Raw genomic sequence first — 23,745 nt, 5'->3', positions numbered from 1 at the left:
TATGTATTTCGTTGTTTTTCAACTTTTGTTTTTTTCTTAGATTTTTCATTGGAAATTGTCACTGACCACTTTTCTACCATAATTAGCACAAAATTAATCAATGAAAGTGATTAATTGTGACCCTGCACCACAAAACACACAAAAAGTCGCCAGACATGGATTTTTAGTTAAGGACAGGTTCTGAAAGAGCAGACTCTAAGCTTTAAAATGATGTATAACTCAACTCAAATGGACTCTCCTAACCTATCTAAATATAGGAAAGAAAGCGCACACTCTGGAAAAGTGTGAACTGAGAAAAGAGGCAGGGTCTGAAGTACATGGTCTATCTGTCTGTTGAAGCGCTTCAAACCGTGCTGGCTGTGTGATGAATGGGACAAAAAACAGCATGTAAACCACTGGAGCAACAAAAATGAAGGGATTATCAGATTAAATTGAAATTGAGCATGCTCTATCAACACATTCTGTCCATGATTAATGCCAACTTTCAAAGCAGTAGTGCTATACCTTCAAAAGTTATCAGACTTGAAAGTGGAGAGTGTGCAAAGGGTCATCAAGAAATGAAAAGGGGCCTCTAAGACATATCTCACTACTCTACAAAAAAGTGTTGTAGAAAAACTATTGAAAATGTACTTTCCCATTCATTTTATGATCCCAAACTTAAGAATTGTGTAGAAGAAGAGTTGCTCTTTAAGAAGGTATGAAAAACTGAATATTGACTTGGTTGACCCATTTCACCTTTTTTGAGTCCTCACATGAAATCAAGGGGTGCGACTTTTTGTTCGTTTTGTGATGCATGGTCACAATTGTAAAAATAATCAGGTTTTTATGACTTTCATGACAGAGCACTATTTTCCATAGGAAATGTACACAAAATCACAAAATTGTGCCTGTTTTGGGGCGACATTCCGTTACAAAAATGGGCATGGCTTCGTGAAAGTATGCGCGGACGTTGCAAATTTGGTCTCAAAAGTTGCGTGAGACATGAACAAACAAAGTCAAGAAACCTCGCGACGAGGCCTTCTCGCATTACAGAATTATAGCGCGAAACGTCAGGGGGGGGGGGGGCGGATTCCCTTTTAGGGTTAAAATGAAGTACCACTCCATGTCCAATTTGACTGTCTAAACATTCTTTGGTGAGATCATGAGAAACCTCTTATAAAATATGAAAGAGTATGTAATTTTTCAAGAAGGACTCAACGTTTATTTGATGAAAATTTGCCTTGAAATGGCTGAGATATCCAAAAAAGCGATCCTACTATGAAAATTGACAGGCCACGACTTTTATTAGTATCTTTGTTTTTCATAGTTTTTAGAAATCTCAGTCATTTCAAGACCGATCATATAAACTTTTGATTCCCATTAGAATTGTATGCCAATAGAGTGGTTTCTAAATACATGTATCTCGCAAAACGTTAGAAGCTGAATCTTCACCTCAACCAGTACTGTACAGTCCCTTTAACCCTTTTATGTGCCAGGCTTTAGACAGTGAGTATAAGGCTATGGGTGTTTCTGTGCCTAGAGCATACAAAGGGTTAAACAGAGAGAAATCCACCCAACCCAGCAGAAAGGGAGAATGTTTAATTAATGAAAGCCTTCCTGACTGTTGGGATAGGAAAAAACTGAGTTTATTGCCAGGCTAGATTAATTCTCCAAATAATCCTTCTTGTCCCCTGCACTATGATAAGTTGAATACAAGCCCAACTCATCCCCCATCAAATAATGTCCTTGTTTCTTTTTGAGTCTCTTTCTGTGCTGTGGCTGTGTCCTACTTCTTACCTCAAGTACAATCAATCATAGCAAAGTTAGAAACTTTACTATGACCCTCAATGAAAATTCATTGTACAAGTATCACAAATATACATGGCACATAAGAATACCAACCCCACAAGCAAATAAACAATCACACAGAAAAACATGAAAACCAAGAAAACACAATTTTTCATAACAAAATTGCTGAAATTTATATCCTGTACATTATCAGTCTAACTGACTTTGACATAAACATGTTTATAAGGCTCTCGTGGCTGGTACATGTACAATGATAGAGCACGGCATAGCTGACACAACCCCTGTGAACTATCTACCCAAAGCACTACATGTATATTGCCTTTGGGATAAATAGTGAAATGTAAGACAAGAGGGGAGGGTACACAGTGCAGCAATGTTCACGCAAACCATCCAAAATTCTGAGCCACTTGCATTATCAGTAGGTCACCTAGCATGGCATCTTTCAAGTGCAGTTTTTTTTTCCTTTTCAGTAAATTGAAGATTACCATGAGTAAAAGGCAATTCTACACAAGATTAAAGTTAGTCTGTAAGGAAAGCAAGATTTGTAAAAAGCACAACAGTGAAAGCACTGTATTTGACAAAATTGGATAAGAATTAAGGACTTTATATGGAGATATGAATTTTTGCTAATTTTGCAGTTCTTTACCAGTTGATATGAATATGCAAATGAGTGAGGTGATGATGTCATCCTCTCACAATTTTTTTTCCATATAATAATTATTTTCCACAAAAAAAAAACAATGACAACCAAAAACTGATAAAATCCAATTTTCTGCAATACAAGTGTAGATAAGAAGTGTTATTCCTCTTGGAATATCCTCAGGGTAATGATCAAAAGTTTAAAAATTTCATAACTTCTGTAAAAGTTTTATCTGATTTTGATCAAATTTTCACTATTGTGCCTCATGAATTTTACTCTTTCTTTTCAGACTGACTTTTAACTAATGCAGAATTGCTCTTTAAGATGTCTGTGTGGTTCCTAGAAATGAGCACTTATATATGTGACCCGCGACAACGGTTTCAGGCAAAAGTCGCAAGGGCAAATTCCCTCCTGGCGGGGTACAAAGATTTTGGCCATTATTTTTGTCGATTTAGGGTTTTTGCAGAAATCAAATCTTTGATATGTTTTCTACATCTACACTAAATTTCAGAGCATAAGACTAAGGTTTTCCTATCGAAAATGGAATTTTAAGCACCCTATGTTGGATCGCACTCGTCAGTTTTGAGCTTCTTTCGAACGCCGCGCCAATATCCCCAGCGTTGCTACGGCGCAGGGTCGCGCATGCGATTGGCTGGTGCGTCGCATACATTTACATAATTCGGCTTAACGGAGACACCAGTTGAAGCGTTTGGGGGGGAATGCTTTGTCCACGCGTGCACGATTACATGCTTCATTGTTCTTGCTATAGTGGTTTATATACGCTCGCTCTGTAGTGCGTGCTCTTCGTTTGGCTGTCTATCCAAACTACTAGTATTCTACCGCAATGTTCGACAACGGAATTGAAACAAAAATCATGTAGCATGACATAATTGTGTGAAAAGAAAACTAGTTATTCTCAAGTTTGTCTACTTGTGCATGTAGTAAAAATTATGACAGCAGACTGACTCAATGGAAGTTAGATGAGGAAAGGAGCAGTCACATGTGACTAATTATATTCAAATACTACACGTCAAGGATGCACCAAACTAATGAGTCATGTTTTTTTTTTTATTTCATTAACACCATCGAACAAAGCAACATATGAATGTCTTGTAAAAGCAAGACAAACAGAAAGCGTTACCCTCGCCAGCACTAGCAATTTTCTGCCTTTCGGGTCGCCAATGATAAAGACAACTTCAGACAAGTCAACCACAATGAAAACGCGATTTGTACATGTGTGGATTTGCCACCGCTCCTGTTACATGCACACGGTCATGGCGTGTGGATGCCATTGCGTAATGCGCGCACCATACACATGTGCATGTACATGTACACCATACGTGCAATTACCGTATTCGCCATCTTGAAAGACGCATTGTAAACAAACCCGAGCGAAACGCATTGTTTTTCGGCTCCATCCGCTGAGCTCCGAGGAAGGTGCCCGGGAAATTTGAGTCTCTCAGTGAGCCAATCAGAAGGCGATACGGTTGCTAGAGGTGGAGCTTAACATCGATTGTCACCATTGTACGGATGGGTGATTCTCCCCTCACATCGCCGCTCGGACATTGTCTTTGAGAAAGAGGTGAATCTTCAAAGCCTGTTTTCTCGCAATTTTGTCAGGCTAACAACTTAAAAATTGCATTTTATTTCTCTTTCTATGCCCACTTATAGTGCCGGAGAATACAAGTGTTTTATATCAATGCAAAGCTTAGATAATGGGCAGTTTGATTCAGTGAAAAAATGAATTTTCAAAATTCCCGACTTTTGCCTGAAACCGTTGTCGCCGGTCACATATTATAATGTATACATTCATCCTTTAATCCTGCATCCATTCATTACAAGGTCTCATCATCATGCTTCGTAATATGGAATTGACTTTTCTAAATTCTACTTCAAACAATTGTCCTCAGCCTTTGTTTCTGCCCTATGTTTGTTGTACTCTTCATTAAGTCAGATTGATTGATAAACTGCAAGAAATGCAAACATTAAGCTTCCTGGTTGTGAAATGCTGACAGTGCACATCAATCAAAGGAAGCTTAAAGAATTATTTATCCTATTCACTCCAGATACACATCTACATTATGTCATAATCTTTAGAACAGTTTGAGACAATTGCTCTAATTTGTTCCTGTTTTGAAATTCTGTAGCAAAATAATATATGACAAATAGGTGCATTTGAGTGCAGAGTTACAGAACAAATCGCCACCAAACTACTGTCACCAATAACATGATGAAATTAGACCTTAAAGGGATAGTACAGTTTTGGTTGAGATGAAAATTGAGCTTTTAAATTTTTGCAAGATACCAAGAAAACACTTATGATATAGTACAGAGCATACCATTTTAAGAGGAATTCAAAGTTTATTTGATGAAAATCGGGTTTGGAATAACTGAAACATTCAAAAACAAAGAAAAACAAAGCGATCGTTACAAAGTGTGGGTCCCACACTTTATTGGAATCGCTCTTTTTTGATATCTCAGCCATTTCAAAACCAATTTTCAACAAATAAACATTGAATTCCTCATAAAATTGCATGCTCTTTTATATTTTATATGAGATTTCTCATTATCCCACCTGAAAATGGTAGAAACCGGAAATAAGGTCTCAACCAGAACTGTACGATCCCTTTAAAAACAAAAGATCTAGTGGTTTGAGCAGTCTTGGGTTTCACATGTTTTGCTTTCCACACATTTATCTTCAATATCAATCTTAGGGAAGATCTGACTCGACCTAGAAAAGTGTTAATGTACGAGGATCTCTACTTTGACATTCAGCAAACACAGCTCTACAATTCAGATACATGATGATGACGTTTTGCACCAAAACTGACAGGATGTGGGCTGAGGGTCCTAACCACTGAAGGACTGGATCTACCAGCAGGAAAAAAACAAACAAACAAACAAACAAACAAGAATGTGGGTTGCTTGTGGGCGATTTGATTGCAAGCCCTCTGCAGCTACTCCCGTGTTAACATTGTTCTTATGGAGGTATAGGTTTCATGCCATTATTTTACCAAAATGAAGAAAGGTGAGCAGCTGTGAGAGACAGGGCACACAGACCAACAGACAGAAAGACAGCCAGAATTCTTCTCTTTGTTATTTCTTCTTCTTTTTCTCTCAGGCCTGCATTCAGTCCTTGACAGAGAAGAGCTCCTGAGGGAGGGGTGTGGTTTTGCTACCAAAGGAAGCCGGTATCGCCTGGTTGTCAGCGAGGGCAGCAGACGGAATGAAGAATAGGGGTACAAAGGTCACCTTGCCACTCTGCCAGCACTGTAAAACATGACAGCATGCAGTGGGATAGAATGTCAGGATTTAAAACAGTAAATTCAATTCAAATTCAATTCAATTCAATTTTATTGTCCGTTTCTGGAAATTTGTTTTGTTTGCATGCATACCCGGTTACATCGATATATTATACATATACAAAGCACACGTATTACATACTGCAGATACATAGACATGATAGACATACAAGAGATACATGTATACAGCAATACAATATCACTATCATTGTCAAAAATACATAACATTAAAGAAGTATTAATCTGTATGAGTCAAAATTGTATTGGGTAATATACACGGGTGTATAAATATGTGTCAATTAATAATAACTATATAAGAAATTAAAACGCAGTATATGAGAGCCTGAGATAGGGTTGTGTTTTTCACAGAACAGTCATATGCCTGTTACACAGCATACAGCATGACGCAGAAAATACATTACAGTCTGCATGAAAAAGAAAGTGACTTGAGGCAGATGCATTGACAAACAAACCATTTTGGAAACAAAAGTTACTTTTAGGACCCCCATCATATATCTATATCTCTGTTGGTTCCTTCTGGAGTACACTTGTGCTGTTTAACAGCACTTCAGGACAATCAAATACTGGTCATATTTGTGCCATGTCTACATGATTAAAAAAAAAATTATTGAGAATTGTGTATTTTACCCTACTTGGTAAAATCTTGTTCACATTCTTCTTCACCCCTTGAGTACTCTCAAGTATACTAGGGCAAACGTCTACGGGAAATGCATGTAGTAGCAAAATCAAACCGTCCTCAATGGGTTAAAGTTTTCAGTCCAAAACTATAGTTGATAATATTTATTGGAGAAATGATATTACAGCATCACCTAGTCAAACAATATCAGCAACCAAACAACCAAGTTGGCTGGTTTTTAATTTATCAGTCAATATTACTAGTTACACAACATGAATGTTTATGGCAATATCACAGCAATAAAAGTAATCATAGCAGTGATAGTCATGACAGCAAGAATGCTGCAAAAGCTTTGGAGTAACTACAGTGATAATTGTGATCATTACGATCACAATGATGAAATCTAGAACATGAGAAGAGGAATATGAAACTCACAATGGTGAGGAGAGCTCCATGTTTGAATCCTGGCTTGAAGGAGATGAGTTCTGGAATCTCTCCTGGCTCTCCGCGGATGAAGCCACTGTACGGTCAAATATGGTCGTATGAAAATAATTGACGTTGACAGAATCTGAATGCCAACGGGATACTATGTAATACAATGGTTGCACTAATAATTCAGTACACATTGAAAGTAGGGGTGACTCAGAAATCTTGTAACCCTTCATTAAAAGCAAATATGGGAGAGAATTGGGTATGACAAGAAATGAATCTTGATATGTGTCTGCTATATTAAATCCATCTTCTTTTCTTTCTTTTTTAAATTTTTGTGCAAGACTTCAAAAACATGTCAGATTCAGAGGGATTTTTTTTTCAAACTAGCCAAATATCAGTGATGTAGTTTGCTAGCCATCTATGCCCATGGCACTGTGCTATAACTTGAAAAGCTAAAATATAAGCTTTTTCCTAATCTTCTAAACTTTGGCCAACCATTCACTTGTAAACAATGTAATGAACACATCTACGCATAATGTCAGTAGCAATTTGAGATGGTGGCTCTGAGAAGGTTAAGCAGCTACTGATCAATTGGAATGTGCTGAGCACAATAATTCACATCTGCTGACATTCATTGGGGGCTCACCCTTAAAACACAGGGCATACACGTTACCTCTATTTCCAACACACAATTGGTCAGTCATGATATTCAGATAGTGAATAGTACAAAAAGACCACTCAACAAGGAAAAGTAGAAATTACGCGGTGCGTAATATATGTCCCCGCCGGAAGTAGCATTTTGTAACAAAATGTGCAATATAGGTAAAAAATCAAGGTCAAAGGTCAAAGAAGTCAAAGGTCAAAATTCTGTGTAGAAGTGTTGAAGCCCTCACCTAGTGCCATCACATAAAGCAAACGGAATCGAAATCGGGTTAGAAATGGCGAAGGAGTAGCATTTTGTAGCAAAATGTACAACACAGGTAAAAAAATCAAGGTCAAAGAAGTCAAAGATCAAAATTCTGTGTAGAAGTGTTGAAGCCCTCACCTAGTGCCATCACATAAAGCAAACGGAATCGAAATCGGGTTAGAAATGGCGAAGGAGTAGCATTTTGTAGCAAAATGTACAATACAGGTCAAAAAATCAAGGTCAAAGGTCAAAGAAGTCAAAGGTCAAAATTCCGTGTAGAAGTGTTGAAGCCCTCACCTAGTGCCATCACATAAAGCAAACGGAATCGAAATCGGGTTAGAAATGGCGAAGGAGTAGCATTTTGTAGCAAAATGTACAATATAGGTCAAAAAATCAAGGTCAAAGGTCAAAGAAGTCAAAGGTCAAAATTCTGTGTAGAAGTTTTGAAGCCCTCACCTAGTGCCATCACATAAAGCAAACGGAATCAAAATCGGGTTAGAAATGGCGAAGGAGTAGTATTTTGTAGCAAAATGTACAATACAGGTCAAAAATCAAGGTCAAAGGTCAAAGAAGTCAAAGGTCAAAATTCTGTGTAGAAGTTTTGAAGCCCTCACCTAGTGCCATCACATAAAGCAAACGGAATCGAAATCGGGTTAGAAATGGCGAAGGAGTAGCATTTTGTAGCAAAATGTACAATATAGGTCAATGGTCAAGGTCAAAGGTCACGACTGAAATTCTGTGTAGAAGTTTCAAAGCTCCCATGTAGTGCTATCATATAAAGCAAACAGAATCAAAATTGGCTCATAAATGACAGAGAAGTAGCAAATTGAAGATTTTGATCACACACGGACGCACACACGGACGGACGGACACACGGACGGACGGACGGACACACGGACACACACTTGTACGGAGCCCGTTTCATAGTCCCCTGCTCGAACTCGTTCGGCGGGGACAAAAAAATCATTACCAGGAAACCGGCTCAACCCTTCATCACATCTCCATTAAAGGAGACCTATGGATGATTTTCACACTTTTACATTTGAACTACATGACATTGTAAAAGAAATTAGATATACTGAGAACAGAGTTTGAGAATCTATATTGATTGGGTTGAAGAATAAGAATATTTTCAAAATATACGATAAATTGCAATGAACAAGGGTGATGCATGAGTTGGGCCTCAAGGAAGCACAACAAAAGAAGAAGGCATGCATAGATTTTACACAGGTGAACTTATCAAGCAAGTGGTATTGTAATGGAGTTGCACTGCTACATTTCTGAAATATGTGTGGCTCCTATGTCATCGACACTGTTCAGTGTAATTTGTTTAAGATTTTTCAGAGTATTGGTTTCTCTGCCCAAGGACCACAATAAATTCCACAAATCTATACATGGAGCTGTCAATTTATGTACTACATGATGTAAAATTATGAAAATCATCTGGAATGCCCCTTTAACATCTGCAGCCAACACAGTAGTTGCAAATGCATTAAATGCCAGTTTCCACTACGACCGAAAAAAAGCATTCCTCATGCCCAAAGTCCATTGCTTGGATGCACTAACTATAGTGTAGCAACTACTCTTTCTGATTCTGACAGGACTGTTTCTTTACTGGCACAAGACAGAGTGAATCTGTATAAACTCAAACATGTTCACACTTGTTACAGTGAAACGTCCTTCATGCATGCCTACCTCGGTATGAGTTGCAATGTCGGAGTGAGTCTGGTGTTGAAGATAGCGATGAGATCCCCCATATTCTCTGTTTCTTTGTTTGCCTTGAAGAGGACAGCAAGTCTCTCACCGGTACAGTTCCACACCATGTCTTGAATCAAGCCTCCAATCCTACCCAATATTTAAAAAAGGAGACATAAAATGATTGATTATTCAGAATCAGACTGTATACTGCATTAGCTATAAGCATCACAAATTCAATCATTCATCTATTTTGCAAGAAGCAAGTATTTCTGACATGTTCAGCTTCAGAAGAAATAATAAAAGATAGAACATATGCAAGTTTCCTTGTATTCCATTTCCGTCATGGAAAGCAGGCTGAAATCAGTTTCTGGGGCAGAATTTATGACAGATATTGAAACATATGACGGCCGTAATCTGGCAGAACTGCGTATCTCCTTTAACACATTACGCCAGAAATCGGGTTTAAAGATTCAATGTTACACCTTTCTAAACTGAGATACGATGAGTTGCATTTTTCCTCTTTTCTCGGTCATAATTGGTCTAAAGAATTTATTTCCAGCAAAAAAATGACAATTTGACCTTTTTAAGTAGTAAAAATTACCAATTTAAAAAACTTACGCAGTTCTGCCAGATTAATCGTCGCCAAATTTTTGCGATCGTAATCTGGCAGAACTGCGTATCTCTGGTCACGTGCCCGGGTTGATCAGCCAGAACTGCGTAAGTTTTCGGCCATGCGGGGGGTTTTTCAGGCAGAACTGCGTATCTCTAGGAGTTACGCAGTTCTGCCTGATAAGCACGTGTTTTATCAGGCAGAACTACGTATCTCTTTTCGTGGTCAACCACGTGCTTATCAGCCAGAACTGCGTATCTCCTAGAGATACGCAGTTCTGGCTGATAAACACGTGGTTTATCAACCAGAACTACGTATCTCGGTCTATTTTCTGCGGGTTGTCTATCGTATTTTACCATCCATCCTCTCACTATTCAGCGGATGCAGTGTCAAAACAATGAATATTTTAGATCGAGTACAATTTTGTTGAAATATTTGTATGTATAAAGTCATCATTATTGATTCACATTTAATTTCATTTTATCCATTCATTTGTATGTGGAAAATAACTTGCTTTCCCCAAATGTTGTCAGTCTGTGTTCATGTTTCAGTATTATTTAGCGGCACAAGAAGTACTGCTACATCAAAAGCCTGGCTGCTGCTTGGGTTATTGTCGATCTCATGAAGCATTGCATTTGGATTAAGAATATTATTAGACTAGGTTCTAGATGTTAAGCTATATTGTTCATGAAGACTACAGGTACTACACTGTAGACCGTCTAGACCATAGTCTATTCAGGCCTATAAACGATACACTAGACATCTAGAGACTAGTAGAGCGGTACGTAGGAATCTGCATACGATAGGCCTACTGATCTCATTATCCTAGTATACCTACTCTATGCCCAAAGTAAGAGTAAGCCTAGACCCTTTTGGCTGAAGGCCTAAACTCTATTTAAACTAAAGAATACTAGGAGCTAGGCCTGACTAAAAGTTTATTTACAGCTTTATCAGAAAATAAAAAAATAGACCCTAGTTCTCGTTTGTGTCGACTCCTACTGTAGGCCTTATTGTAACTACAGTACTAACGTTAGGGTAGTAGTGTTCTAACCGTTACTATCTACGCAGGCCTATTAAAACGTACGAGAACTCTCGAACTCTGTCTACTCGATTGTCTAGGTCTATGTAACATCCAGACGTCTATTTTGGGGCGTCATTATAACAGAGACTAGTAGATCAATAAAAATGAGTTTCTAGATTTTCTAGTCTAGACTCTAGATCTCGACTCTATATCCAGGTAGGGGCTAAATCTACAGCTAGACTGTTTATTGGGGATCTAGGCCTAGAAGGTACTAATGTTATAGTAGATCTAAGAACAACGTAAAGCCTAACCTGCCTATCTATAATGACTAACAGCAAGACTATAAAGTCTATAGCCTATAATGTCTAGTAGTACTAGGCCCTAGTAGTAATGTATAGAACACGGATCTAAATCTAAGTTTCAGATCTATTTCTAGGGCTAAATGTTTATAATTTAGCGTTTAACCTGTAGATTCTAGATTCTTCATATTACAGATTTCAAGAATGTCTGGCCGAATCAAATCTAGAAAAATAGAAAATTGAGTAAAGACAGAATAACCGGCGATTCAGCCTAAGTTAAGTAACGGTAGGCCCCAGTAGTCTAGTAGGCCCCTACTGCACAACTCTACTGAGAGTACCGGTACGGTACCCGTATTAAAAAGTAAACTTTAAAAGTGTTAGTATTGGTCAATTTCTGACGTCTGTAGGATTGGATCGAAAATGCCATCGTTATGGACGGTATCCCAGATATTCATTAAACTTCTCGAGATCAATCCCATAGATCCAAGCCCACTAACCGCTTATTACAATGAAAAACAAAATAAGAAGCTATGGTCAATGGATTACAGATATTGTTGTTCGCGTGACCTACGCTACCGCACAGTACATTGATTTCACGTACACTAACAATGGACAAGTGCTGCAGCAGTACTAAGTAGGCCTAAAGTTGACTGGAGAGTGATGTCAGACAAGATGCAAACTATAACGTTTGTTAGATCTAGAAATGCTCTAGGCTTAATAAGCATTAGATTGTAGCAAAACTTAATAGTAAGGCATACCGCATATTGACCTGTTTTGAAGCCTGCCAGTCTATGAAGGGAAAGAAAGTGGCAATTTCCCCCAAGAGTAACGAGGGCTATTGCTTTAGCGCGACTGTCGTCGTGTACAATACACGTAGCCGTACGACGTGTCTAGCTAGGTAGCTAGGCACTGCTAGCCTGAACGCGCAGCGCGTTCGTCACTACCAAGGTCGCGCACGCGCGTGTTAAGATATACCATGTCCGTGCGGGATGCAGGAACACCTTGGTCCAAGCGTTGTCGTAAGTCGACTTACGCAGTTCTGCCTGATTAACATCGGAAAATTCATTTCGAATCTCGACTTACGCAGTTCTGCCAGATTAATCGCCCTCTCTCCTCAGGAATTTTGCCAAAATTACTTTCTAAAAATAACTTTCTGTACCGATTCACAACTTATTTTTTGGCCCACTTGAAAGAACATGAGAAAAAACACACAAAACACTCAAAACCTGAAAATCGACCAAAATCGACTTAGGGAGTTCTGCCAGATTACGGCCGATGAGGCATTGGGGGGGGGGGGATCTACAGAAACTGTGTATCATCATAAAAGCCCCTATTCATTACAATACAATATAGATAGAAATATGCTCATCAAACCTTCAAGGGGCATCAATGTCCACATGCCTATTAATAACAGTGTTTCACTTCAATTTTTTTTTCATCAAAAACTACGGAACTGAATTTGAAGGGTTTTGTGACCTTCCCCCACAAAAATTCTTTATACAGCACACAGCATGCATTTCTTACAAACAAAAAAAGAAGAAACAAACAAATGCAAAAGATCACTGGGAGTACTATGGTGCCCTGATCTCTGATTGTGATGTCATAATCACCTCACTTCCTGGTCCCCACACATCATGGTGACCTCAGAAGTGTCGGCACACTTGATAGCGTTCTCCGCTCCGCCCGTCTTGCCTGCACTGTGGAGGAAGTTGAGACAGAAGATTGCCGGCTCGCCCTCAGTGCAGAAGAGGAGGAAGCGTCCATTAGGGCTCCAGCAGGCGCTCTGGCATCGTCCCGAGAGCTGCGTCCACTTCTCACATGACCATGACTTTGTCTCCCATACTCTGGCAAGAGGCAGTATAAAAACAGAAAACAGCTCTCACAATGACACTCTTTGGATTGGTAACTGACAGGATGGTCACACTGCAGTGACTGCAAAGACGTCTTACTACCTCGTTTTACCCCATCAATACTGCACACATGCTTTCATATTGTGATTTTCTGAAGATGGATCTGCACAAACACCTTACTGCAGGATAGAATGGCTTGCAGTTCCAGCAAATATTACTTGGCAAAAAGGTGCACATTGCTGAAAAGACTAATCCAAGTACAGGGTAGATATTTTAAAGTTTTAGACATGAAAATTATGAAGAAATGAAATCTTAAGAATGAAGTAAAAACTCCTATACAGATAATACCTTTTTTTTTCTGGCTTCTTCTTGTATTGAAAGCATTAAAATCTGTGGGTTAATATGTTGGACTTTTTAGTTGCTAGATAAGAACAGAAATATGTATTTTTTCAAAATACAGTTGAACTTTGCATAAAAGTAAAGTAAAAGTACGGGCAAAGGTTGAGAGCATGAAGGCACTTACATTAGATACTGTGGTTGCCAATGTGAATCAGCAACAGAGCTGCAGTACTAGTATTTTGGTTGTTTTACAATATGTTTCAAAGTCTGAAAATAGTTTTCCCTCGGTAGCAAATGGGTCTCTCACCTATAAAACTAACTTGTAAGAAAGAGACGAGGCACTGTGGTTGACAAATGCTTCAGAAAGATAGCAGCACCATGAGCATATATTGCTTCAGTGCAAAGGCTTAAAGCCTGAAACTTTAATAGTCTTTACTCTGGACCTTCTAGCATCTCACCTGAAAACTTGTGATGGCGACGATGCAAAGAGCTTGGAGCTGTCAGGGGAGTACCTGAGTAGTGCCCCGCCCCCTCCTCCAGCCCTTCTGAGGGGTACACATGACTCTCTTGGCACATCCCAAACCTAGGGGAAGGAAAGATCATTGAGGGTATTGTGACAGATTGATGCTATCTCCATGTTTCCTGGCTTGCTCTTTCTTTTCATTGTTTGTTTTGGTTTTTTTTTTTGTTGTTGCTTGTTTTGATTCACCTAACAGATATGGAAGTTATAATTATGGTGAATTACAGGTAACCTCAAGTTTGCATACCTCTTATCCATGAAATTTAATAATTAGGAAGAGATGGGAGAAACTCATTTGAAGGATAGGAATTCTCACACATCTCCTACAAAAAAAAAAAAAAAAATATATATATATATATATATAAATTATATATATTTACAGGTGTTCATACAAAAAAAGTGGTAGAGCTTCTCCATTCCTGAAAAAAGCAACAGCATGTGCTTGGGCTGTGGAATGGGTTAAGGATGAGTTATATATACATATATTAAATATAACATAATAGTAACAGAGGAAAATATCACTTAAGGTGATTAATACCCCCGCCCCGTGACGACAGTCTTACCCAAGGAATGATCTTTCCTTGATCTTCTGCCATTTAAATGCCGTTACCATGGCAACGCAGCTTCCGACACGTCCGAAAAATATGTCTTGCACATCTTCCCACCAAGACTATTGTGTGTGCCATATTTCATAAGCTTTTGTCAAAAACTGAGGAAGTAGTTCAATCCACAAGATCTTTCCTTGATCTTCCGCCATTAATATGCTGTTACCATGGCAACGCAGCTTCCGACACGTCCAAAAAATATGTCTTGCACATCTTCCCAGCAAGACCAATGTGTGTGCCACATTTCATGAGCTTCAGTCGAATACAGAGGAAGTAGTTCAATCCGCAAGATCTTTCCTTGATCTTCTGCCATTAATATGCCGTTACCATGGCAACGTACTTTCGGGTACTGTCAAAAAATGCGTCTTGCACATCTACAACCAAAGGCACACATCTGTACCAAGTTTCATGGAAATTGGGCAAAAACTGAGGAAGTAGTTTGCAACACAAAATTTTCCATCATTTTGGCTCATAATATGTGAGCTGTTACCATGGCAACATACTTTTTGTCACTGTCAAGAAATGTGTCATGCTGACCTATATCCTAAGACAAACATTCAATATGAATTCCATGAGAATTGGAAGAACACAGATGAAGCAGTTTTGCCATGAAGCATTTTGCCCTATATTTTACCAATAACATGCCGTAACCATGGCAACGCACTTTTTGCCACTGCGGAAATATGTGTCTTGCACATTAACATATTCAGATGAACATCTGTACCTAATTTCATAAAAATTGATAAAAAACTGTGGGAGGAGTTCGCGACGCAAGATTTGTACCCATTTTTGCCCATAATATGCCGTTACCATGGCAACGTACTTTTGGGTACTGTCAAAAAATATGTCTTGCACATCTACAACCCAAGGTACACATCTGTGCCAAGTTTTATGGGAATCGGTTGAAAACTGAGGAAGAAGTTCGCGACGCAAGATTTGCAACGGACCGACCGTCCGACTGACCGCCCGACCGACCGCCCGACCGCCCGACCGCCCGACCGACCGCCCGACCGACCGTCCGCTGATTCCTATATACCCCCTTCAAACTTCGTTTGGCGGGGGTATAACAACTTCTCCACCTTGTGACATGACACATGCACAATGCACAAATTCAGAGATGACTTATAGATTTCCCATATTTGAAAAACTAAATTTGTTTTATTGCATTTGGCTGATATCATATGCTCGCTCTAAAAACAGCCACTCAAACATACTCAATGAGAATATTGCAAATGCTGACTACTCAGATGTAAATATGAAACAACTGAGCAAACAAACAAAATATCCTTTCATGTTGCATTAGATTTATACATCTTTTTTGAGAAAAATCTCAAAACAAGGCAGACCTTGAAGCACTTTTCTCAAATTTTGATATTCTTATCTGATATTAGCTTTGAAGAACAGCACATTCGAAACAGTATTCTGTGGTTGACACCTTTAATACACACATCATACCATACCAGTATTGCTGTGTCTCTGGGTGAAGCGGAAACAAGAAGGCGCCCTCTAGGGTCCCAGCTGAGACATGTGACTGGTGCATGGCTTGCGTAGGACAGGACTTGGGCCGCACTGGCCGTTGGTCTGACAAAGGAAGCGAGACACAGAGGTGGTTCTGATGTGGATGCCAATATTATTTCATGCTACAGATGGTTTTATCAAAGTTTCATGATTACCACAATATTTTCAGCCAGACAGTGTATAAACTGGCTGATTTGATAGAGCAATGACTGTAGGGATTTTGCAAGAACAATCTCTTTACCCAAGACTCTCTGCAGTTGTCACAAACTTTAGAATTTAGTGACGAGTGTACTACAGAATTAAAGTGGCACATTAACATATGTACGGTGGCCCGCATTTCAACATTTTGGCAGATTGCATTGATAATGACTTTGTGTGTACAGCATTTGTAAGATGGGCATCATGAAGCAAAAAGTATTTTGCACTCAGGTTGCTCTAGGATTGTAGATGCTTTTCTGGTGCTATCCTAGGCTTTATCTTTTAACATCTGGCCAAAGTCAAAGAACGTATTCCAAGGATGGAAATCTATACATATATTTTAAGATAAGTTTGTAGACACATGTTTATTTGCAGGTTTCTCAATATTTTTAGTGTATCATCAAATTTTGGCATGTTGCTGAGTTTGTTGAGTGCTTTGTTAGGATGTTGTACAAAAGTTTTCATATGTTTATTACCGCAACATGCTAAACCTCTCGTAGACCATCCTGTACTTGAACAGAGCATTCAAGACTGATAATCCTGCAGATTTCCTAGATTTTTAAATGTCTGCTTTTGTAAGTTGTAGTGTTTTGACAAAGAGCTGATACGTGAATGTATTGATGAACTATAATTCTTGTGTCTTCTGCAGCTATGTGTACTACAAAGCATCCCAACTAATTTGCCCTTTTGAATTCTGTGGAATAGCTATGGTCCTCAAATAATAATAAGAGTAAATTTGTTTCAAAAGGGTGTAAAAGCTGACAGGGTCTGTGACTGGTAAAATAGAGATCACTGGCATGCCCTGAAATCTATCTTAACATACACTGTGGCATAAGGGCACTGTTGCATAGTGGATAGGACTCTTGACTTTCACTCAGAGGTTCGAGTCTGAATCCCGTCAAGTTCCCATGTCCTTGGACAAGATATCTTCACCCACCGTGTCCCACTCAACCCAGGTGTATAAATGGATACCTAGCAAAGTATTGGTGGAGATGATGATTGGGCTTTTAACTCTTTGGTGAGATACCAAGAAACCACTTATGAAATAGTACACAGCATACCATTCTAATGGGAATTCAAAGTTTATCTGATGAAAATCGGTTTTGAAATGGCTGAGACATCCAAAAACACAGTAAAATAAAGCGATCGTAATAAAATATGGGTCCCACTTTTAAACAGGATCGCTCTGTTTTGAATATATCTCAGCCATTTCAAAACCAATTTTCATCAAACAAACATTGAATTCCCCTTGGAATTGCATGCTCTTTATAATTTCATAAGAGGTTTCTCATAATCTCACCAAATATGTTAGAAACCTGAAGCTAGGTCCCAACCAAAACTATACGATCCCTTTAAAGTAATGATAATGACAGGGTCCTCTGACGGAGCAGATATCAATAATGAAGACAAAGACCATATTATTATCATTATTACCTTGTTGACAGTGAGTTGGGGTCAATGTGCCATATGAGAATGCAGCTATGGCAACCAACAGCCAGTACTGTGGCAGAGAGAGGCTTCCATGCTAGGCAGGACACGCCCCTCTGGTGTCTGTGTTTCAGAGTGGGTACAACGTCACTGTCAAAGAGAAAAGATATACATGTGTAGAAAGTGTACTGTAGATGATTGCATTGCAGCTAATGCACCTCATGAGTAATACATGATGACATAATCAATGCACCTCATGAATGATACATGATGACATAAAGTCAAAGGTCAAACACTGATGAGATCTTAAAAAAAACACAACAATAACACTGCAATTTCTACAAAATTTTCAACAGGAAATACATATGATTGAGGCACCAGGCACTGTGGCAGAACTGCTGATAAGGCTAAACATATTTGGTTGTCTGCAGGTGACAAGTGGGATACATTAGACTGCAATCTAGAAAGGCAACATGGGAAACAATCTGACAAATGATCACTTGAAAATCCTTTTACCACTAGATTACTGGGGTTCAGTATAAGGTCTGGAGGAGAAAGCCAAAACCCTCACTCTGGCTTGGAGTTACAAATAAGGGAAGACAGAGGAAATATCTGACCAAGCAGTGACACTGATGAATTGGGGATGTATAGCAACTGATCCCCTAGATGTCTCATGTTAGCAATGTATATACCCTTGCCCTTCATTGCCAAGTACAATGTTTTTTTCAGGCCAGCTTTTTTTTGGGCTGTTCTGTGGCCCGGGGTTGAATCTCATGTATTTCCTTGTTTTTCTACCTTTTGTTTTTGTCCTTTTTTTTTCATAAAATTTATCTCAGAACCTACATGTCTTTCAAGCATAATTATGCTAAAATTGATTGACTTCAGCCAATGAAAGTGAAAATGATCATATCTTTGTTGATAATGTGAGAAAACTCCATTGGCACAGACTTTGTACACAAAATCAAATTTTTGAGCCATTTTCAGTCAGACCAGCATGTATAAAAGGTCGTGCAGCATCCTAACGATATGCCTGATTTTCCCGAAAATGGTGTCATAAGATCTGCAAGACCTGAAAGTACAAAGTCAGCAAGCGGCGCAGTCAAAAGAAATCATGTGGTGGAATATGTCCGGGGGGGGGGGGGGGGGGGGGGGAGTTTGAACCGGCCATTTAAGGGTTAAGCAATTGCAACCTTTCCTGTGGCTGTAGAAATATCGTTTCCAGCACTAATCTGTTATTATAAAATGGGTTCAAGAATGTAGCCAATTGGAAGCGCTGAAATGAGTCACGTGTGCGTGCATTAATTTCTCACTAACATGCACGGCCTGACGTCACAATGTTTACACTAGCAGTGCACACTCAATCAGTTGTTACAAGTGCGTCGCGTGCTACTATACGCGCTGTCAATCCTTTAAACAACAGTTACTTCTAGTTCGGGCTGCCGGCCGGCCTTTCTTGTGTGCATAACATGTGTGGCGTACGTGTGTACTCTTATACGTACAGTACTTATATGTGCGGGATTTCCGAGTGTGACGTGCGTAAATGTTTGGGACGAACATCTTCGGACATCTTGACTCTTGAGCGAGTGCTACATGTAGCTGACTGGTATTGACCCACAAAGGTACGTGAAAAATGCTGTTAGTTTTCGACCCATTTTATAAAACAAATGATGCACAGGATTATTTCGTGGCATTAGAGGAGATGCAGCTCCACTAACGCACTCTATCCTGTGCATCATTTGTATAACAACATATCACAATCTCAGGATTTTATTCTGCATGTCCTTCTCATCCTTCTTCTTCTTCCTTTTCTTCATCTATGTAATTGTCATCTTTACTTGACATACAAATCATCGTCTTCTCCATCTGCCTTTCCCTGTTTATAACTATGATGATGATAATGCTTAAAACTACTGTCATCATAATTACAGGTATAGTTGACTCCTGTTATAAGGAAGTCCTTAGGACCGGCAGTTTCCTTTCGTTATATCGAAATTTTGTTATAACCAAACAAATAAACAATTAAGAAAAAATAGAGCGGATAACATTGGGGCCTGAATTTTCACTTTGTTGTAACCGGAATTTTATTCTAATTGTGTTTGTTAGGAAGGGAGTGCATGGTAACAGAAAAGGGAGAAGTAGCAGAAGTAATGGTAATTGTAGCAGTTGGCACTATGACTATTAGTATCACTACTTTCAACATCCTCATCATCAACTTCGTTATCGCCATTATCAGCTAATCAGAGTCTGTATGAAAAGATGAACTTTCCATCACCAACCTGCCAGAGGTGAATATCTTGATGGTGTTGTCTCTCCAAGCCACGGCACACTTGTTTGTGTGCTGGTGCCAGGCAAACGCTCTGATCTCACTCTCCCTCCAGTCCCGCCCTCGACTGAATTCTTGGATCATATCGTCTGGGGACAGCTGATCAAATGAACAGAGGTTGGCACGGCAACACAACATGTTTACTTCAGAACTACTGTGCCAATACTACTATTTGCTTGCTTTTTGCACTTCTTGCGTCCAACTGAGCATAAAAAGCAGGACCAATGAAATGACAATAATATCAAAAAAAAAAAAAAGAAAGTAGAATGTCTGTGTTGGCTAAGGATCTCTAGTTACATGTACTATATTGTCCAATATGTACACTGTACATGTACCTACAGTACAATGTACAATGTGCAAGTATCCTTCTTGAGCCAAGTATCAAAATGACATTTACCCGCTGAGGATGAGCAGATTTTCCTTTAACACGCATAACCCATTGACACCTCTCCAACAGGTTAACATTGCGTACAAATAAGTCACAAATGGAAACAATACATTTAAGACTTACATTGAATGCTAGAAATATGTTTGGTACATTATACTTGCAAGCAAGTACCTTAACAACTCCATAACAGAGAAAGTGTGAGTGAGGCCATAGCACAGCATAGGCCTCTTGCTTTTTAAGGGATCATAATTATGTTTCTAAAGCACACACAGACACACACACACACACACACACACACACACAAATAAAAAAACCAACGAATGTGAAGGTAGAACAATCTAACTCAGGTAAATAAACTAGGATCTGTATAAAGAAAATAGCTCCCATTAATCTTACCATGAGATGAGGATACAGGGAGCCTCTGAATGAATTGACCCAGGTTACAGTTGACAGACATCCACAGGCCAGCATTGTGACAGGCCAGGGGGCTGGGAGTGGGCAATCACAAAGTAAAGATGACAGGAAACAATATTTCAATACAGACAGGCCCAAGGTCACATGATCACAGAAACACCATGGATTCTATGCAAAATGTGTGCTTGCCATGGTAATACTACCATATTGTACATAATCTAAATAACAAAAGGTAATAAGATGAACCAGTCCTAAAACCTTGTAAAGTATATGTTTAATGAGCTTGGTGCTCTTGTGGGCTAGAATAATTGCAGTTACTTGGCCAAGACCATGAATGCTGAAACCTGATTGGTTACCATTGGCCATAGTAACTGTAATATTATTGAAAGGTTTAATGATGGTAAATCTTTACTACATGCAAACAGGAACCTGGGATGAAGTCTATGCCCATTGCTGTCATAGTCATCATTACCTCAGACAAATGTAAAGCAACGCTTTGTTTCCACATGGTAAACAATACAATGACATTACTATGTACACTGTAGCGAATAACAAGTCAGAAAAACAATCAAAAGTAATGCAGGACACAACTAAACATGTCTCCTGCTTAGATACACTGGCAGCTTTACAAACTCTGTTAAACAGTCACCGCACACTTCATACAAATTGAAATATTATTCCTAATTACAAACTACACTGATCTTAACGATTATGGTGGAAAAAATGAAAAACAAAATCAAAGATTTACTACCATTTCATATGTGGCGGTCCATGAATTCTACAAAACTAGTTGAAAGTCAAGTTGAATGTAGATGAAATATTTACCTTTCTTAAGTATAAAATAAATTTTGAAATTTAGAATTTCACAGCTATAACAACTAGATACATTTGTACACACTCCTTTGATTTCTCTTTGTGATCAAGTGGATTGTTCTCATGAAAGAAGGGGAAAGGGAGACTACATAAAATAAGGAATGAAGCATCAGGCAAAGGTAACTTAGGAATATGTGGGTGCACTTAGACCAAATATGAAATAGACATGAATTAAAAATAAAAGAAGAAAAAAAGACAACAGCAGCAATAAAAAAGATCTTCATTGAAAATTGCTTGGCAAAACACACACACACACACACACACACACACACACACACACACACACACAAAATCTTTTTAATCCTGGCATCACATCACTAGTGGATCACAGCAAAAATCAATGTAATGTTTTGGGGGTTTTTTTTCTCCTGTATTCATTGTGCATCACCCTTTACCTGTCTCATTTTTGGAAACTTCATCCAACATTTCTGAGAGACCATGGACACGGCAGGTATACCAGGCCTGTTTCCATAGCGACACATCTGTCACATGGGGCAGGAATGCCGTTTGGGCGGCTTCATCTGTTGCTAAGGAACACAGGCTCTCTGTCGAAGCGCTGATAACAGGATACTCTAATCCCTATTTACAGAAGACACAATTCAAGACAGAAGGTAATTACTGCACTCAATTAGATATCTGCATCACTTCTGGTATTGCTGACACAAATGTAAACATGCACTTTGCAAGACATTTAGGTACACTTGCGAGTAGCCAAAAAAAGAACAACATAAGAAGAGGAAACATTTTCAGATAAATGTTTCATTGTGTGACCTGCATGAGCAATTTGAGTTACGGAGAGAATGTTAAGTACAGTATTTGTGGACTTGACTATCAGTTGTGTGTGACACCCAGGGGATAAAATAGACACAAGCAGTAATAATCCATGTCTAACATAGATATCATGATTCAGTACTTGTCACTAAATCTCGTATAAACATGGAATCTTTTGTGATATATAAACACAAGTCATGTGCAACTATGCCTTGAATATTGGGTACCCCAAGTCAAGATTATTCATGGAAAATAGTGAATAAGACAGAACAAACTGGCTTTTTTTTTGTAACATCCTTCACAAAACTGCAATTCAAAATGAATATTCAGACCAAAGTACATGATTTTCATGTATAAAACAAAGTGATTACTTTACCTTCTCTTTGTGTGCATGTGTATACTGGTAATATCTTCTAAACAAGTATCAATTCTTTGCATTCTCTTTTTAATTCGTGTTATTCAGGTATTTATACCTAAAAGTATTCATCTACGGCATATTTTGTAATCTTTACTCATTCCCCTTTATAATACTTATCTATTGATTTATTCATCTACCCATCTTCTGTTTATCTACTTGGAGTATCTTCTCTCATTTTGCTGTGGGGGAAAGGGGGGGGGGGGGAGGAGGGCATGGATCTAACACTTACCGTTACTCTAGGGGTGTAATTAACGGGGGCAGTTCTGGCACTGATGGTCACCAGGTCACCGTTCTCCTCACACACTGTGATGTAACCCTCAGGGGGTGGAGACGGACCTTCAGCTAGCGAGCACATACTGCTACTCAGGTCTCTGGGTGATTTCACAGTTCAGTGTACTCAAAGAATCTGTTATGTGGGAAAAAAAAACTTGTCAATGTGATGCTCAGTGATTCTGCTAACTGTCGTTTTCCAAACACAAACTTCTGACTAAGTGAGATTACATGCTGCGCACTGCTCGAATGTACAAAAGCCAATAAGGTTCAAACAACTTCTGTACACCAAAAATGTGTGGTGCCATTCTGTACTAAGAGGTTGAAAAACATTTTGTTTACATTCAAGACACAATTATTGCATTAGTGAGAAGAATTTACATTTTCATGTCTGGTCTAACCCAGTCTCGTTTTCACAGTACATCAAGCACAGCTACATGTACGTGTAAACATTGAAACACGTACTCATACACACGAAACTCATACAAAAGCTGTA

The 23,745-nt window shown here is 38.9% G+C and overlaps 1 protein-coding gene across 1 annotated transcript; it reads right to left on the bottom strand.

Annotated features, from left to right (window-relative positions):
- Positions 1 to 5,557: 5,557 nt before the first annotated feature.
- LOC139716416 (aladin-like) lies at positions 5,558 to 23,334 on the bottom strand. The gene is made up of 11 exons (XM_071627963.1): positions 23,209 to 23,334; positions 22,186 to 22,369; positions 20,900 to 20,991; positions 20,069 to 20,214; positions 17,799 to 17,942; positions 16,109 to 16,229; positions 13,982 to 14,106; positions 12,945 to 13,178; positions 9,402 to 9,551; positions 6,803 to 6,887; positions 5,558 to 5,698 (listed from the first exon to the last, which is right to left on the bottom strand). The coding sequence occupies exons 1-11, from the start codon at positions 23,332 to 23,334 to the stop codon at positions 5,558 to 5,560; spliced, it is 1,548 nt and encodes a 515-aa protein (XP_071484064.1).
- Between the last annotated feature and the right edge of the window lie 411 nt (positions 23,335 to 23,745).

The sequence above is a fragment of the Diadema antillarum genome, unplaced genomic scaffold (genome assembly GCF_040938485.1).
Source record: "Diadema antillarum isolate AM-2024a unplaced genomic scaffold, OU_Dant_1.0 scf00000065, whole genome shotgun sequence".
In the NCBI taxonomy this organism is placed as follows: Eukaryota; Metazoa; Echinodermata; class Echinoidea; order Diadematoida; family Diadematidae; genus Diadema; species Diadema antillarum.
Note: the sequence above shows the minus strand (reverse complement) of the source record. Positions and strands in the feature narration are given on the sequence as shown.